At 51.0% G+C, this 17665-nt stretch overlaps 1 protein-coding gene across 2 annotated transcripts in view; it reads right to left on the bottom strand.

The window, feature by feature from the left end:
• Nucleotides 1-529: 529 nt before the first annotated feature.
• Nucleotides 530-17665, bottom strand: part of KDM4A (lysine demethylase 4A) — a 39026-nt gene continuing 21890 nt past the window's right edge. For both annotated transcript variants that reach the window (XM_024571057.3, XM_024571058.3), the window contains exons 12-22: nucleotides 16194-16314; nucleotides 12338-12519; nucleotides 10673-10877; nucleotides 10146-10222; nucleotides 9392-9447; nucleotides 7632-7740; nucleotides 7135-7320; nucleotides 4927-5097; nucleotides 2311-2430; nucleotides 1935-2027; nucleotides 530-1803 (exon numbers count right to left, since the gene is read on the bottom strand). In XM_024571057.3, coding sequence (XP_024426825.2) covers nucleotides 1663-1803; nucleotides 1935-2027; nucleotides 2311-2430; nucleotides 4927-5097; nucleotides 7135-7320; nucleotides 7632-7740; nucleotides 9392-9447; nucleotides 10146-10222; nucleotides 10673-10877; nucleotides 12338-12519; nucleotides 16194-16314 — 1461 coding nt within the window. In that variant the 3' untranslated portion in view covers nucleotides 530-1662. The remainder of the gene's footprint in view (nucleotides 1804-1934; nucleotides 2028-2310; nucleotides 2431-4926; nucleotides 5098-7134; nucleotides 7321-7631; nucleotides 7741-9391; nucleotides 9448-10145; nucleotides 10223-10672; nucleotides 10878-12337; nucleotides 12520-16193; nucleotides 16315-17665) is intronic.

Below are 17665 nucleotides of genomic sequence, written 5' to 3'. Positions count from 1 at the left end.
AGGGACCAGGTCTTCCTCCAGGGAAGCTTCTCTCCAAGTACAGACAGCTCAGAGCAGCTTCAGGACCCCGCTAGGATGCCTCTGGGGGTCAAGTCCCTTGCTCTTCGAGCAGCTAAAATGTACTCCCTTCCTGTCAAGCTGGTTCAACCATTTGCATGGAACAGACTGTAGGATGAACTTGACCAGCTCAATTAAGTGGGTCAGAAGTAAGAGATCAAATTCAGTTCCACAGGTGGAGTGGCGGTCTGGTCTTTCCTTTGAATACCTCCTTCCAAATCTCTAAGGAAGGGGAAGCAAAAAGAGGTGCTCGTGGCCAGAGGTGCCTCCGTTCCCCGTTCTACCATGCTGGGCCTGATACAGAGCTACCACATCAGAGTTTGACCAGGAACCCATTCTTTAGGACAGCTTCCTAAATCCTTGCAGACTGTCTTCTTAAATACACGGCCTTGCTCCAGAGCCTATGACTCTAGATACACCCACAGCCTGACCCGGGGCCACCTGGGCTCCTTGGGGCAGACACAACCAGTCCTCTGTTCAACACATTTTATTGCTAAAGACAAAGTGATGCACCAGTTTTCAAAATAATTTGGTTTATAGCGTTCATACGTAACAAAAAACAGGGAAGTATTATAAATCTGATTCTTGTATACATAGGGTACAGGTGTGAAGCCCTCCAATCCTGGGCCCAGGCAAACAAATTCATGAGGAGCAAAAACCTGTTTAACCCCTTCAGTGTTGCCCTCCAGTCCCACCCCCCTTCCCAAATTCGCTCCCTCCCATCCCCAGACCAGGGGCAAACCTGCCTCCGGCCACCAATGGCCCCAGTTCATCTTATCCCTCCCAGCCCCTGCATGATTGCGATTTTCTGCTGACAGAATCACCCACCAGGCTCTGCCTGCTTCCATCATTAAGATCCCCCTTGATGGTACTCCCCACCCACACCCTCTAATACTGTGCCAAGGGGGCCCTGTGCCTAAAGATGTGGGCACACACCCATGTCACTCCTATCTTCAAGAGAGGACAGAGAGGTGGCACTAACTCCTCTGCATCAATACTGCAGCTTTGCTAGAGCTCCCTTGTGGCAGTTCAAGGGACAGATGCCACACCCATCTCCAGCCAACCCCAGGGGCCCTTAACTCAGCTCAGCTGAGGGCAGAATTTCACATTTTGTTTGCCCTGGATAGGCAAGGAAGAAAGTAAAGGCCAGGGGCTGGCAAAAGCTGGTCCAGACCACCCATCCACACACACGCACTCACACACACACACACATAAATACAAAACAGGGAGGGGAGAGGGGCAAGCACCAGCACCTCTTCCTAGGTGGTGCAGGAGCTCGTTAGGAAGCTAAGTCCTAGGCCAGGAACAGGCAACAGCCCAGCCAGTAGAGCCCACCCCACTGGAGACGTGCAGCCACAGCACTCCAGTGCTCAGCCCGCAGCTGGAGGCTCGGCGGCTGCTGCCTTGTGTCCAAGAACGGCTTGTCCTTTCATTAGAGGAGATGCGACGAGGGCAGGGTGAGAAGATGATAGGGTTGGTTATTTCATTCCTTTGCATTTTACAATTTCATTTTAGAGACTTCAGAGTTCTGTGTGTCTGCTGTGCTGTGGAGCCTCCACAGAGCTCTCGCCTCGATGGCTGGGGTCTCTCGGCTCCTGGAAGCACCTACTCCATGATGGCCCGGTACAGAGCAGGTTCAATGTAATCTTCCCGGTACCTGGAGTTGATAACTCGCTGCCGTTTCTTTTCCTGTTTCACCTCCTTCTCTGTGAAAATCTCATTGAAGCGCATGTCTGAGGCTACCGACTGTGGAAGAACAGGCAAGCCACATGAGCACTCCGCGGCCCACCACTACGAGAAAAACAACACAGGGACACATCCTTGCCTTGCTCCCGCCCTCCCGGACAGGAACGAGGGCACACACAAAGCACACTCACCAGTCTAGACTTGACTCTTTTGGGAAGCTCTTCATCCAGCGTGTACACGTCATCTCTCTTAACCACAAGCTGTGAGCCGTCCTCAAACTCCACCTACCAAGGAAACAGAAGGCCTTTGGCTAAGACATCCCTGACTCTGTCCGTGGACCACCATGCACTGTGGCAATGTCCTGTAGTCACAGGAAGAATTCAGAACACTGAAGGACTGCCGTGTTTGAAGCCACAGCTGCCAGACTGGACACAGGGCAGCCCCTAGCTCTGAAAGAGTTGTTACTAAGCCCTTAGCTCTCCCAAGAGCAAAGACACACCTCTGGCCCAAGAGGAAACACTGAATTAATCAAGTACCCTCCAACGCCCAGCAAAACCCTGCGGCTACCTGGTACATCTGGATGGGATGGGAGGCCACAAACTTGGCTCCATAGACTTGGCCGTCTGTCCATCGTACTTGAACAACTTCCCCTTCAGCAGGCGGACCCAACTGAAGACAGTCCTGACTCTGAGGGAACAATAAGGGAGAAGTGTAAAAGGAAGGCCCGCCTGAGCAAAGTGGTGACCACCATCTACCTCAGGGAAGAATGCACCAGAACGAGTTCCTGCTCCTGTGGAAATACTCAGTAGACACTTCTGCTACATGCGGAGGCACAACGGTGGTCTTAAGGAAAGATACTATGTAACTGAGGCGTGAGTTGAAGCAGCTGCTCTTTTCATGGAACATAAGCTTTAGACTTGGATACTGGCAGACATCTTCAAAATGAATGAAATGAGCCTGTCACTTCAACGAAAACAACCAACAGTATCAAGTACTGCCAATGATAAAAATCTAAGCTTTCAAACAAAAATTAGAAGCAATATGAGCTTCAAGCTTCCCAAAAGTTAGAGATTTTTCTGAGCTTAGTCATACAAATGCAGGCGATTTTGACAGCGTATAAGGAACTTTCACATTTGAAAGGTTTGCACGGTCCATCACACCAATATGCATAATGTTACAAAAATCCTGCAAGGGGGAAAGCTCCATTCTCCGTGAAGGCAGAACAATGATTTTCATGTCACCGGCTATGCAAAGTTCATGGACTTGCTTTCAGAGTCCACACTGCACCAACCTTTTAAGAAACCAACACTTGTTGAGTTTTAGTGTAATATTAAAGAAGAATACCATAATTATCTGAAATGCTACTAAAATACTCCTCCCCTCTCCAATTACATGTCTGTGAGACTGAATTTTCTTCCTATCTTTTTAACCAAAACAATAAATTGGAACAAACTGAAGGTGTGACATTCAAGATGTTTGTAAATGGCATTCTTCCAACTAATTTTTGTTTTAAAAAGGAGTTATTTTTGCCCTGGCTGGGTGGCTTAAGTTGTTGGAGCATCATCCCATACATCAAAAGGTTGCAGGTTCAATTCCCAGTCAGGGCACACACTAGGTGGCAGGTTCAATCTTTGCTCAAGGCATGTATGGGAGGCAACCAATTGGTACTTCTCTCCCTCTCTCTCCTCACCTCCTTCTTCTCTCTCTAAAAAATTATTAAAAAATGTCCTCGAATGAGGATTAAAAAGTTATTTTTCATTAAAAACAGTTTATCTCAAATCAATCTCAGTTCTAACTTCTAATAGAATATTGATAGACATAACCCACAAAACACGAGCTCTTTGGGGTCCTCGGCAACTTTTATTTTTAAACAAATTTTTTAGTCCTGGCTGGTGTGGCTCAGTGGATTGAGCACTAGCCTGTGAACCAAAGGGTCACCGGTTCAGTTCCCAGTCAGGGCACATGCCTGGGTTGCAGGCCAGGTCCCCGGTTGGCATGCGAGACGCAACTACACATTGATTTTTCTCTCCCTCTCTTTCTCCCTCCCTTTCTCTTAAAAGACAGAAAGCCTTTAAAAAAATTTATTTACTTTTTAGACAGAAAAGGGAAGGAGAAAGACAGGGAGAGAAACCTTGATGTGAGAGAAACATTGACGGGTTGCCTCTTGCACATCAGGGACCTGGCCACAACCCAGGAATGTGCCCTGGCCAAGAACCAAACCGGTGACCTTTCAGTTTGCAAGAAAACACCCAAACCACTGAGCCACACCAGTCAGGGCATCCTCAGTAACTTTGAGGAGAGTCCTGAGATCACTGTTCTGTAAGTTAGAGAGAATACCACCTACTCTCAGAGTTGGTATGACAGATAATAGAAATACTTGACATAAAGCACTTAGCATACTGCCTGGCATACTGGAGAGCTTACTAAATCACAGCTACTTTATTGCCACAAATACTGTTACTGTCATCCTTACTACCTTGTAACTAACTAATGTGCTTTTAGTAGCTATGTTGCTAATGTGGCATAAGCAAGGAAAACACCTGATTTGTAAAAGAAGTGGCTTGATCCCTCTACCTGGATGCTTAGTGTAACACATGAAAGGCAGGGTAGGGGCAGGGGAAACCTGAACTAAGTCCTGAGTGCTGAGCCAGGAAACCTAGGACTCGGTCCAGGTAGGGCCTTGTGTCTCAAGTGCTGATAAGACAAGCAGGCCAGGGGCTTCTGTCCAAGCAGTTTTCGCTCAGCCCTGAAGGCTTACACTGTAAAGAAACAAAATCCGAGGCCCAATATCTACTAAGAGGGCATGGTAGAAAAAAGCTGGGTACGTCTCCCAAATTCACACAGCTACTCCGCAACGGAAATGGTACCTGCACATGGGCCATCCCAAAGCCTGGGTGCTCTCACTCGCATTAGAATGCCTTCAGGGTAGTTTAGACCAAAATACAGGCAGGTTTCAAAGAAATGCAGAAAATGCTGATTCCTGCAGCTTCTAGAAGACGCACGGTGCCCTAGCAGCACACAATTTCATTTCCACAGACAGACCAGTACAAAGGCTTTTTGTTCTGGGAACAACTGATGAAACCGTGGGCCTGGCCAGAAAAGGGAGGCCCACAGCCGGTCCGCCAGTCAGACCTAGACACACCCCAGCCCCAAACTGCCCAAGAAGCTCCTTTCAGACGTTACCACTATGTCCTCAGGATAGAGATTGTCGCTGAAGGAGCCATCATCAAAATTGACTTCATAGAAGGTCTCAGTGGTGAGCCTGACCACCTCACACTGGTAGAAGCGCCCATTCTTGTGCTTGCTAATGACCTTCTGGCCCGCAGTGATGCTCTGCAAGGCTCCCTTGGCGCGCTGGAAAAAACAGAGGCTTGGGTTACTCCACAGACAGGTCTGGCAAACGGGGTCCCACATGAGTTGGTTCCTCTTTACCAGGGGAACATAGCAAAGAGATGGAATAGTAAAAACGACTAAGGGATGGGAGCTGAAACACCCCAGCCAGGCTACTGGAAGAAACCAGTACCATATTTTCTTGCATAAATTAGCTCCTGCCCAGTTGTCAGTCCACGACTGTCCTCATACCATGAGGTCGGACCCCAAATTCCATGGACTCTTGTCACTTCCCTATTTGTTGCCAGGAACTGACCAAACAGCACCCAGTACCACACCCAACAGCGGCACACATCAGCGCAGACTTCCGGCAGGTGACCTGTGGCCCGGGGCCCCCAGGCGATGCCCCAGACAGATCCAGCACTAGCTCTGTCCTTGAGGCTAGGGCACAAAGACCAAGTTTCCCTAGATGTCCTCAGCTACGTATGACAAATGGCTCTTCATTACAAGGGCCCTGCTATCTCTGGGATCCTCACAACACCCTCCTATTCTGAACTTGTTTTGATACCATCAGGATCACGGAGGACCCGCGGCCTTGTGTCCAACCGCTCCTCCCACGCCGCTCGGGCGCCGCACTCCAGCCATGCTGGCCCTCCCCGCTGTCCTGTGAGCACGTGTGTTCCGGCCCCGGGGTTTCTGCACCGCTGCTCCCTCTACCTGAAATGCTATCCCCCAGTTACACACACGCTGGCTCCCCCACATCCAAATGTCAACTCACTGACACCGCTCCTCAAGGCCTCCTCTTCCACTCCCCTCACCCCGCCTCATCTTCATCCTTTGCTCTTCTCCCCATCTGACACACTATCAATTTACTTGTTCCCTGGCACGGAGCAGATGCCCAATAAATGCGTGGAGAATGAACTAATGAAAGAAATACTCGACAGAACCGTTGCCTCACAGCTTCAGCAGTCTACGGCCACCCAGTTAAGGGTGTGAAGTGCAGCACCTTCACTACCCTGCTCCGTAACAAACCTTCTAGCTCCCCGCCAGAGGCCGGGCTCAATGCTCCCTCAAGCGTTTCCTCTTGCCGAGTCTCATTCTTACGCTATTTTCCCATCTTCCGAAGCCCCTAACCCGCCCCTGACCAGCTCTCGTGCTCAGTAAAGTAACTCTATGAAACGGGAGACTCCGGTCAGCCAGCAAGGCCTTTTCCACGACCCCAAACGGTACAGGGAAAATGTTAAAAGTGACCCCAATGCTCTATCTATGTGTTCCCATTTCAGGCCTCCTGTCTCCCTCAGCTAACTGGTCTCTCTGCCTTAGATTCTTATTCCTTCAATCCTGGAATCCACCAGAGTGACAAGCCAAAATACTGGAACAGTTCTCTTTACCTTGTGCAGTACAGAGTCCCGGGCCTCCACCCTCGGGAGCTGCTTGCCCTTCAGCTGTCATCCCCGCCACAGTCCGAGCAGGCTCACATGTCCGTTCTTCCGAGACCTGCCTGCCCTGTTTCTGAAGCCTTGAATGCCCTCACGCTCACGATTCCCACTTATTGTTTAGGACCCACTGCAAGCGCTACCTTCTGTATAGACCCTTCCATGACTCCTCCAGCTAAAATCACACGTGGCTTTCTCTGGGCTTCGACATTTAGAGAAGTACAAAATCTCCTCCGTGTGCTAGATAATGGCTTACTACTGGGAGCTCTCCTCATCAGTTCACAACATTCACAGAGCTTCTGCTACGTCCCTGACACCGTGCTAAATAGGGACACTTGGATTAATAAAAAAATGAATCCTCAAGGAGTTTTATCTTGGAGAGAGGCACACAAGGACACAGATGATCAGAAGGAAGCAACCACTAGCAGTTTGGCGTCGCTGGATTAGGAAGTGCCCGGCAGGGAGCAGAGGCGGACAGGGGCTGTCTCTAATTCCCCTACCCATCAGCACTCTCCATAAAGCATAATGCTCGAGGAAATACTTGCTGACACAATAAACGAACAGCCTGCAGAGAAAATGATCCTGGAAACCGTCAAGAGGATTCTAGAACGGCACTCTCGCTCACCTCCAAATTAGGAATCCTGTGCCGAAAGCAGGTAATGAAGACGACAAAAGGCCAGTCATCTGGCTGCATCATCACTCCTGCTGCCTGGGCGCAGCTCACGTGGAAGGCGGTTGGGCAACGGCCATGGGAACACTGCACGCAGCAGCCAGCAGCTCTTTTCCTCCGCTTCTTACAGAAGACGCATTTCTACGACACAGGGGAAGTTAGCCAATGACTCCGGGAGCCCAGGACACAGTCTCCTCTACCGTTCCCCTGCCCAAATGCAGAGCCAAACCAGCAGGAGTCAACCTCCTTCCCAAACAGGAGAGCACACACACTGTCTTTGACTCTCCTGATTACATGTGTCCTCATTAATGACTTTTAACCATAGGGTGAGTATCACAAACCCTGATGAAAACCAAGGGGCAAAGGCTGGCGGCTGGACCAAGCAGAAGTGTTATGAGACTTGTAAACAGGGTAACGATGTAGAGTTTGCAAGCCCATCTCGTCTTCCTTACCAGCTTGAAGCGGGGCAGAGGAATTTTGCTCACATCCACTGGACTTCTTTCTGCAATGTTGACAAACCTCGCTTCCAGAATTGCCACAGCACATGAGACGTGGACCCATCTGCCAAAAAGTGAAGGCTACCTCAGTCCCCTGTGGCTCCAACGCCCTGTGGCCTTCTCCTCTCAGAGGGACCACGGATGGCACTTCCTCCCTTACCCAACATGACCTCTGACCTCCACGAGCAAATCCCTGGGACCCAGAGAGGTAAGAACCACGGAGTCTCCACACTGAGTGTGTGGAAACAGGTCCCCACCACCCTGCCCTGGTGTGGCGAGTGTGCACTTCTTACAGCACTAACTCACTCACAATCTGTTGCAAAATGAGAAGAGCTAACTGAGTGTGGCAGATTTCAGGGAGTGAGAATAAATGAGAGAGCTCTACCTAGACCTCTTTTACTTTAGGACCTGAGTGCTTCCTCAAAGTATCTCCAACTGTGCCCCCATCTGCAAATATTCACAGCTCTGTCCAAACTGTTCTCCCCCTGGGCTGAAACGACCTCTCTTTCTGCCCACAGCAGACTCACTCTCTAAGGTCTGACCCAGCACCTACGTACTCTGACAGGCCTATTCAACGGACACCGTCAGAGGATTAGAGTTAAGTCCTGGATATTCCAAGAGGCGGCCACGCTCCACTGTGAAAACTGAGATGGGAAAGTACGGAACACCAGGCCAGCGGAAACCTCCAACAGGCAGTGTCGGGGCTACACAGCAGCTGTCTGCAGTACTCACAGGGCTGTTACATGAGAGTGGGAACAGATCTGTTTTGTGTGGCCCTACGAGGCAGACAAGAATTGTAAATTATAAGCGGGATGCTCAAGCAGAGCCATTTCTACTCCAAATACAGAAGAACCTAAACGGCGCTATCTGGCAATTGTGAGGAACACGGTGACCTCAAATGATGTCAGCAAGTGCCTTTAAAGGAGAGGGAACAGCATGCCGAATGGCCATTTACCTCGAACAGCGTGCAGGGGGTTCCTGTGAGGCGGGAGGTCAGACAGGACTCTAGCTGGAAGCAGGATGCTGACCACTGGTTGCCCACCGACCTGTGAGTACTACACCCTGGACAGCCAGCTCTTCTAAAGCAAAAACCTTATTCACCTTGTTTCTATCTCAGAACAAGTAAGCCAAGACCAAGCAGAAAGACTCAGCTCACGGAAAATGAGCTGCCTGACAGCTAAGAAGCCAGCTCTGGGCTAAGATGCCCAGAAACTTCTGTAGGTTTAACTCAATAGAAAGTAGGCTTGGCTGAGCTCTTCTCAATGTCCCGCTCTCCTCCTCAAGGACACTTGCCCTCACTCTAAACAGCAGGTCTGAGCCAGGAAGACCTTGCCTACAGAAAAGGCTCCCTAGCCCATGGCTACAGGCATCTCTGCACCAGCCCCATCCGCAGCAAGACAGCTGCCCTCACTTCCGGCCCTTCAAACTCCTGCACCATTACGACAGGATCCTCGAGAGCCCTTCTTAGCTCGTACAAAAGGAGGACATTACTTACATCTCTACCTCAGGGGAAGATGGACTTGGAAAGGACTAGGATTTCTTGGTCCCCCTAGCATCCCATTTTTAAATTAGTCTTGGAGATGCTACGCCAGCTCCAAGCAACGTGCTTCCCAAAACCTCATCAGTCATTCTGACGAACAGCCGCTGCCCTGAGTGCCTCCCTCTGCACGCTGCTTCCGAAGTGCACATTCTGAGACGCTGCTTGGAAAACTCACCTGTCGTCGTTTGCTCTCTGCAGGGCTCCTCCTCGTAATGAGCATAAACAGCAGTCCTGCCAAGACCGGAGGGGAGGAACGTGGTTACCACCAAGTCATTAACACCCCATCCGACTTCCTTTGGACAACTGTAGCCTCCACAGAGAAAAGGAGCCAGATGTCATGCGAGCTTTGACCATGCAGCCCCTGTAACTGGGACTCCCCTGGAGGAAGACGGGAGGCCAATTGGGGCTTAAGTGCACCAAGTATTCACCTGACTTAACATAATCCTCTTCACTGTTCCTCTAAGTAACAACAGCTGTAAGCAAAGACACAATGACACTCTGCCCGAACCAGAGGCACTGCAGGGCTCAAACGGATTCCTACGTGGGGTATGGCCAGGTCTGGGGGGAGGTGGTGGAGGGAATGCAGAGACAGCTACAAGATGGCTCACCTGAGCCCCGTTCTGGTGCTCCAGCCCAGGGGCTGAACTCTCTAAAGGGGGCCATGGCTCATCCACAGGAGGCCTCTACCTGGTCCTGACACCACGGGAGTAAACACAGCTTCCAGACCCCACTCACGCCCTGCCGCGGGTGGGCAGCAACCGCTCTCAGTGTCATGGCGGTTGATTCTGACAATCAATCCCTTTTCTCTGACCTCACTGTGCACCAGGCCCTCTGCTGACTGCTGGGGATATCAAGTCCACAGGAAACAGTCTAGCCCTGAGTGGGCTCTAAGTCTGCAGGGACTAGGGTTGCAGTGTGGACAGACTCACCTCCTCCAGGGCGTTGGCTGAACAACGAGAACACATCCAGTCTTCAGAAGCCTTTGCAGGGGGCACCCCATAGCAACCTAACAAGGACACCAAGACGAACAAATGAAACCCAGAGGCCACGGTCAGAACAAAGATTTTCAACTCTTTTCCATGAGGTATGTCCCAAAGTTACAACCCAACCTTACAGAAACCCCTGAATTCTAGAGTCAGGCACCCAGTGGTCAGTCTCAGAAAGTCAGAAATGTAGATTCACTGGTTCAAACACCTAGTGAGTAGCGAGAATTGATGCCCTCCTGGAATCTGAACCAAGGGGACAGCACAGAGCTGGCTGTGAAATCATGGACCCTGGAGGCACATGAAACTCAGACTCAATCCCAACCAACTCCCCAAGTACACATGAGTCATCTCTGCTGTGAGGGACTGGGGAGGCCATGGGGAGGTTGCAGGGGAGGCCAGCGGAGGCGAGGACTTCGATAGAAGGCCACACCCCCAGGACACGACGCGGAGGGACAGCACCAGGCACTCACTGGCATGGACCCGGACGCTGCACTTCTTGCAGGAGACCAGAATGCTGGTGCCATCCTCCTCCAGGTACGGGGTGCACAGGTTGATGTCGGTGCTGCAGCCCGTCGAGGTGAAGCACATTTCTGGAATTAATGGCTTGGTCCTCTGCTTCTGGGGGGCTAAATCTGAAGCGCTTCCGCAGTTCTGACTAAGGCCTCCAAACTCAACCTGAGGAGAGAGTGGGCGCACACCTCAATGCACATGCCTGTGCTCCCGGCGCTCCGCCTGCTCCGTCAGCAGGAAGCTGGCTCCCTGACTGGCAGGGCTCTGGGACGGCTCCCGGGGGCACAGCCGTTATCCCCGAGCTGCTAATTGAAGTTACCTCTAATGACTCAAATTCAATTTCTCACAGCAACATCAAACAAAGGCCCCTAGGGGACAGACAACGGAGGAAAGGGAGTGAAGAAAGAGGCAACTGGGATTTCAATCTTCCCAAACCAAGCGGTAATAAAATGCACTGAGATGTTAGCGAGGCTGCTGCTGTGGGCTCCCCATGTGCTGCTCCGCTTGGTGGCCTCCGTGCAGGGAGATCATCCAGAGCAGGTGCTCCCAGTGGGCCGGCACTGATTTCCTCGTGCGGTCCGTGTCCTCAGCTCACCCAAGCTGCAGCCAACCTGCGATTCCCGGCTCGGGGACCCTTCAGGAAGAACGTCACGTCCATGTACTTCCCTTGGCAAACATCCTGGCTACAAAAATTTGCTGGCTCTGCCACTGGATGGCACCATCACCCCCATTCCAAAGATGGCATTAGACACATGTAAACCCTCAGCCTATGCCACTCATAAAATTTGGAGCCCCACTCAATAGGTCTGCTTGACAGTACAGCCAGGCCTTTCACTTCCCCTCACAAGCAGGGGCACAAACAGTTCTTCAGTTTTGCTTTTTGTCAATAGAAAGTAGTGAGTTCAGTCCAAAGTGTGTTGGTCTGAGGTTCCATCCTTTGGCAAGTATGAACCTGGCGCCCTGCCAGGCTCTGTGGCAGCCATGGCACTTTTAACTACCATCGAAAGACTGATTGTCCACCCGGGACATGCTGCTGTGGACGCCTTCCCGGCCTCCGAAAGCCAGACTCAGAGAGACCCGTGATGGTGAAGCCATCAAATGCCCCAGGAGGGAGAGGGCACAGCTGAGCTCAGCCTTGGCACCTTCCTACCCCCACCCCCCACTTGCCCTCTGCTCCTGCCCCTCCCAAGTTCCTTTTTACTACCACCAACACCCACTGTGGCAACGGGAAAGAAAAGAGAACACTGCAGGACTTGGCCTGTCATCTAAACTTCAGGCTATAGTAAAGAAACACTCCATCCTCCAGACTTCCTGGCCAGGACTACAAACCACCCAGAAGGAATAATCACCGACTAGAACGATAACAAGGAGCAGATTCTTTTGCGAACAGTGAGAGTGCCAACAGGCACAGGGAGTCCCTGCGAGCCTAAGCCACATCGCCAGGGAAAACTCGCACTGCTGGGTTATCTGCCTGAGAAGCCTGACCAGTACCTGGATGGGGCAGAGAACACTAGGACAACGTGCCTTTCCCAAGACAACCAGTGACAAGCTATGCACCCACAATTCAATTCTGCTTCCTTCTGACTGCTGGTCCTAGCCAAACAGCGGGGACAGCGCGGGCTCACCTGATGGTACGTCTGAAAGATCATGCAGACAGAGCAGTGAGGTGCCTGCTGGGCCATGGTCTCATTGAATTCCTTTTCTGCCTCAAAGTTTGGGGGTCGGTTCTGCCACAGTTGGCTCAGGGGCTTGGCCCAGGCCTCTGTCTCCTCAGCCTCCTCCTCAGGGGTCAGCTGTTCAGATGTCTCTAGAGAAGGAAGCAGAGCACGAGTTAGCACATCCATGCCTTTGCCTGGAGAGCAGACGAGCTCAGCCAGGACTGTGGGTCCCAGGTCTGGACTAAACCTGAGGTCCTATAGGTGATAAACGCAAACAGCAGAAGCGATATCCAATGAACTCTGTCAATAGTTGGATGACGTTGTGGGAAGCCCTGCCAGCAGCCCTTTCTCTGACCAGAAGGATTCGTGGTCTCTCCCTTCCCTGCTGTGCACTCACTCGGCCTGCGCTCCTCGCCCCTCACAGCTGCCAGCACTCAACCCCTCTGTCCACGGGCAGCAGCAGGAAACACCGCCTAGAAACCGTGTTACTTGCTGCCTCCAATATGTCAGCATGTTGAATCCTGACCTTTTAAGGTTTCTTTTTTGTTGCATGAAGGGGAACAAGGATGAAAAAAACCAACAGGGAAATGGGGAGGCTTAGAAGTTTCCACATCATTGTCTTCGGTCAGAACTTTCCAGCTCCCTCTGGAAAGGTTATCTACCATTTCTGGACAGGGCTCACCAACCCTCCTGACTCTGCCTCAGAGGAAGGCAGAGGGTGTCCCAGATGCAGCCATGTCCCAGCCACGGGATGTAACACCCTGAGTCTAGACTGGGGCTGGCACATGGACAAAATGCACCACCCTCCAGGAGCCAGAACTGCTTTTGCATTTTCAAAGGGTTGAGGGGAGAAAGGAAAATGTGGCAGAGACGTATGGCCTACAAACCCGAACTATTTACTATCCTTCATAGACCCCTGGCCCAGAACACAGGTTTGCATCTCCTCCTTACTCTACACAGCACAGCAGCTACTTCAGGCCTCGGCGCTGCCTGGGACAGGAACCCCCTCTGGGCACGTCCTCCAGAAAGAAAGGGACGCGCTGCTGAATGGAAACAAAAAACTGCTCCCCGAACAAGACGGAATTGGGAAAGGTGCACACTTTCAACTTCCCCCAAATCAGGGAGAGAAAATGGGCAGAGCCCACCAGCTCCCAGGAGAAACAAGGCCAAGAGGGTAAGCGAAACCCCAGAACCCTAACATTCTGGTGAATGAGGGCAATCATGCACAGAGGCAGCAGCAAATATCAAAGTAAACTGATGCCCCAAGGGTCTCTCCAGAGGCTCCCCCAAATGAGGGTGGTACAAGAAATTATAATTGGGATGTCCCTCTTTGGCAAGAAAGAAAAGGCCCAAGAATGGAGCACCTGACCGGAGCCCAGCTCTGTGCCAGCCCCACCTGAGGCACCTCGTGGGCTCACCCCACCCAGCCATGGGTGGGCACCAGCAACCCCCAGCTACAACCCTCCAATGACCTTCTCAGTTCTCCCCAGACAGAAGTGCTTTCCAAGAGTCCCTGCAGAGCCCCGCAGAGCAGCCCAGGGAACACTCTGGTACACACTTGCACTAGGTGCCCATCTACTTGTTCACTTCTGGCAGTTGCAGCTCTGAATATAAATAGCTATCCAGTCTGCCTTTGAAGTCATGTTGAGTTTAAAGGGACCTGGCAGCTGCCGTGTGACCTCGGTGAAGGGTACTGGTGCGTAGTGAGGCTGATGCAGACAATTAAAACTGACCCCTACAAGTCCTAACATCAGGCCTAGCCAGAAACCACGGTGCCAACCGAAGGCACAAATATTTTCTGCATCCTGGCCAAAATAAAAGTGACCAGGATAGGACCGAGGAAACAGAGACAGCCTCGCGATCAGGAGGAAAATCAACGCACTGACATCTGTTCTGCTTACAAAGCCATCACGTGGCCGAAAGTCACTGCATCTGCAAATACATTAAATGATGAAAGGAAATGCTCACTCTGTTACGTGAAACCTGCAGGAGCGCAAAGTTTGCCGTTTACGTACATAAAACTTCACTGAGGAGTCGAGATGTATGCATTTCACTGAATATGTTATACCTCAATCAAGAAAATTTTCAGTGGGAGGAAGGGCACACTAGGCTAAAAGAGACTAAAAGAACAAAACTTAAAAAAAACTTCCAAATGCGTGACCCCAGTTTGGTTTGTACTGGTTTAAAGAAAAACTATAGAACATATTTTGGGGTATAAGCTGGGAAAATGAACGTGGATGGAAGACTGGACGATGTTATGGAGCTACTGCCCATTTCCCAGGCATGGTGACCGTGGTGTTTACACAGGAGATAGTCCTCCTCAGCGGACGCCCATCAGTGTATTTTCAGTGAAGTGACTTACGACTACAATTCACTTTCAAATGATACGGCAAATATGGATGTAGTATGCAAACAAACAACGCAAATGGAGCCAAAGCAATTATGGCAAAATGGTAACAGCTGTTGAATACAGGAGGCGAGCACACAGTGTTTTTATTCTTTCAACTTTTCCACATTTGAAATTTTTTATCATAAAAGGTTGGGGGGCTGTATATTATTACCTTGATTACATTACTGTAAATAGACATACATGGACATAATTTAATACCAGACCAGAGAAGTCAGTAAGATCAACACATTAAAATGTTCAGTAATCACCTTTACAGGGTAATTTGTTGTCCGCTTTGTAAATTTTTTGCTTTTCTGCAACTTTTTTTGGGGGGGGCGGGAATCATGAAGCCAGGCTGCTGCTACCCAGAGAACCTGGGCTGGAGGAGACCAGAGGGCTTCCTAAGACTCTGGCTCAAGGTCTGGCCTCTTTCTGACCACAGGATCTCAAGACACTTCCCCACCCAACTTGTCAGGATCCTCCTACCTAGGAAAACAGTGCGGATGGGCACTGTTTTCCTTGGGCATCAGATCAGAAAGGACATGTGGGGCCTGTGGAGCAGAGGCTGACGAGGCTCTGGACCTTCCCACCCCGCCAGTGCCCCCAGGAAGGACAGAACAGTGAAGGAAAGGACCTGGCACCAGTCACTGAGAGAGGCTCATCAGCACTATTATTACTGCATCTCTGGGTTCCAGGCAACACAGGAGACCACATGGCACCGAGGAGCTCCCAAAATATACTTCTGGGCTCTCCATGTCCCTGCCTACTCCCTGTCTCCTTCACAGGCCCCTCTTCTTCCTCCATCCTCCTGACCCCAGCCTCTGCTCACTGCCCTCTGCCCCTGTCCCCGAGTGGCCTCATTTACTCTAATAATGGTACCAAAGACCACCTCCACACAACCGCAAGTCCACATCCTCCAGACACTGAACACAGGTTTCCGACAACCACAGCTGGAAACCAGTGAGGCACTCAACTCATGCTTCTCCCTCCCTAAGACCCTCAAGTCCCACACCCAGCCGCCAAATCCAGAGGACTACCTTCCCCCACCTGGATTACCGGCTCCTTTCTTTAAATCTGTTTTCCTGTGACGTTGCCCCTCTTGAGGGCACAGACATATCTTGGCAGCCACACACTCAGTGCAGGGCTTGGCCTCAGTGACAGAACCAGCTACCCTGAAAAATCAGCCTTATGCCTCCCAGCAGAAGAAAGGGAAGAACCTGCACGCAATTAGCCTGTATTAGGTACATTTTAAGACATTCAACATATAATGAAATCTGATAATAAATTAGGTATCAAATGACATCCTACCCTCTTCATGGAGCACCTGGAGGAAGAGCTAAGCCAAAGGCCGACCTGCAGCCCTCAGCTTGGCCTCCCGGTGACCTATGAGACCAAGTCCTAGTTCCCCCAGTGAAGACAGAAGACAACACTCACCATCATCACTGACGCAATCCTGCAACACAAGCGGGTGGTGGCGGGGGAGCTTGCTTAGGGGCTGACGCCGGCCCTTGGACTTCTTATTCTCCTCCAGGGAAAACACGTATTCATCCGCAACCTGGGCAAACCGTAAGAAGAAATCAAATTGGTCTTGCCTCCACTTGGGGACACAGCAAAAGTTAGTCTTACAATGAAAACCAAAGGAAAGAGCCGGCACAGGGAAAGAACACACACAAAAATGAAACCCAAACAGAAACTACCACCTGTCTTAGAAAAACAAAGTGACAGGGCCTCAGTGCAAACTAGTCTAAACTATGATTACGTAAACATTTTAGGGCAAAGTCTGTGCCTAGTAAGTATGCGTCCCGGCCTTCTCATAAACAGCCTGAAACAAGTGTACCAAAAAGAAACCTACTCTGGCTTTAAAGGTGAGTCAAGCGGCCACCCCTAAGTTCACTGTCATGAGACTAAGTCTGAGAGACCTAGAGAAACTCAGGAGCCCCTCTCCTTGGACCAGAGGGCCGGTGGCACCTGCTACCAAGTGCCAGGCAGCTGGGTCATCGAGGACTGAAAGGCTAGGGGACATTTAAAGGGGTGAGGAGCAGCTGACCCAGTAAAGGGAAACAGGCCTACTTCCCCTTATGCACTGTCGAGATCTCAGCTCCAGCTACCACCACTCATTCCTCTCCTCCAGGGGAGCACATCAGCCAGGACAGAGGGCACATCTAAAACTCTGGCCTAGCTGCCCAGGGAAAGGCTGATTTACCCTGCATTTACATAAAGTCAGAGCAAATGTAGTGAGGCCTAGGACGTACAGGATTGAGTCAGTAATACCACATACCGGTTTCCTTCTAATCCACTTATTAAAAACCTCTGTTATGCTGACATTAGGAGACACATGGGGTTAAGCAGAACCCATTAAGCAAGGAAATGGGGCCTGGAAGAGGCCACTTTGCAACTGTGAGGAATACCAACACCTGCCTTCCAGTGTGGCAAGGAGGACACAGCACTGCAGTGCCACGTGGTGCATCAGGCCTACGGACACCCCTGAAACTTCACAGAGCCCCAGAACTTAAGGACCACACTTGGAAGGTCAATAAAAAACCAATTCTGAGCAGGCCACATCCCAACAGAACACAGCCTGCTGCTCTCCCAAACATAAATTTAACCAACGAGTTTCAGTGTCCACTTGCCCATTCATCTGACACACACTCACAGAGAGGCCGAGCACAGAGGCCTGCCTGGGAAAGGTAGCAGGTGTGGAGAACTGATGTAACAGGACGCGGCCCCCGCTCACAGGGGTGAGTGACGTGACTCTGTGCAGGAAAGTGCTAGGACAGTGAGGGCGTCAGGGACCTCTCATCACCCGCGCCCATGAAGACTCAGATGACCACACACTCGTAATCCGATCTGAACCAAACTGATCAGTGCCCGTGGCTTCCAAATACACATACACCAAAAAGCCCCTC

Source organism: Desmodus rotundus, chromosome 3 (genome assembly GCF_022682495.2).
Source record: "Desmodus rotundus isolate HL8 chromosome 3, HLdesRot8A.1, whole genome shotgun sequence".
Lineage (NCBI taxonomy): Eukaryota > Metazoa > Chordata > Mammalia > Chiroptera > Phyllostomidae > Desmodus > Desmodus rotundus.
Note: the sequence above shows the minus strand (reverse complement) of the source record. Positions and strands in the feature narration are given on the sequence as shown.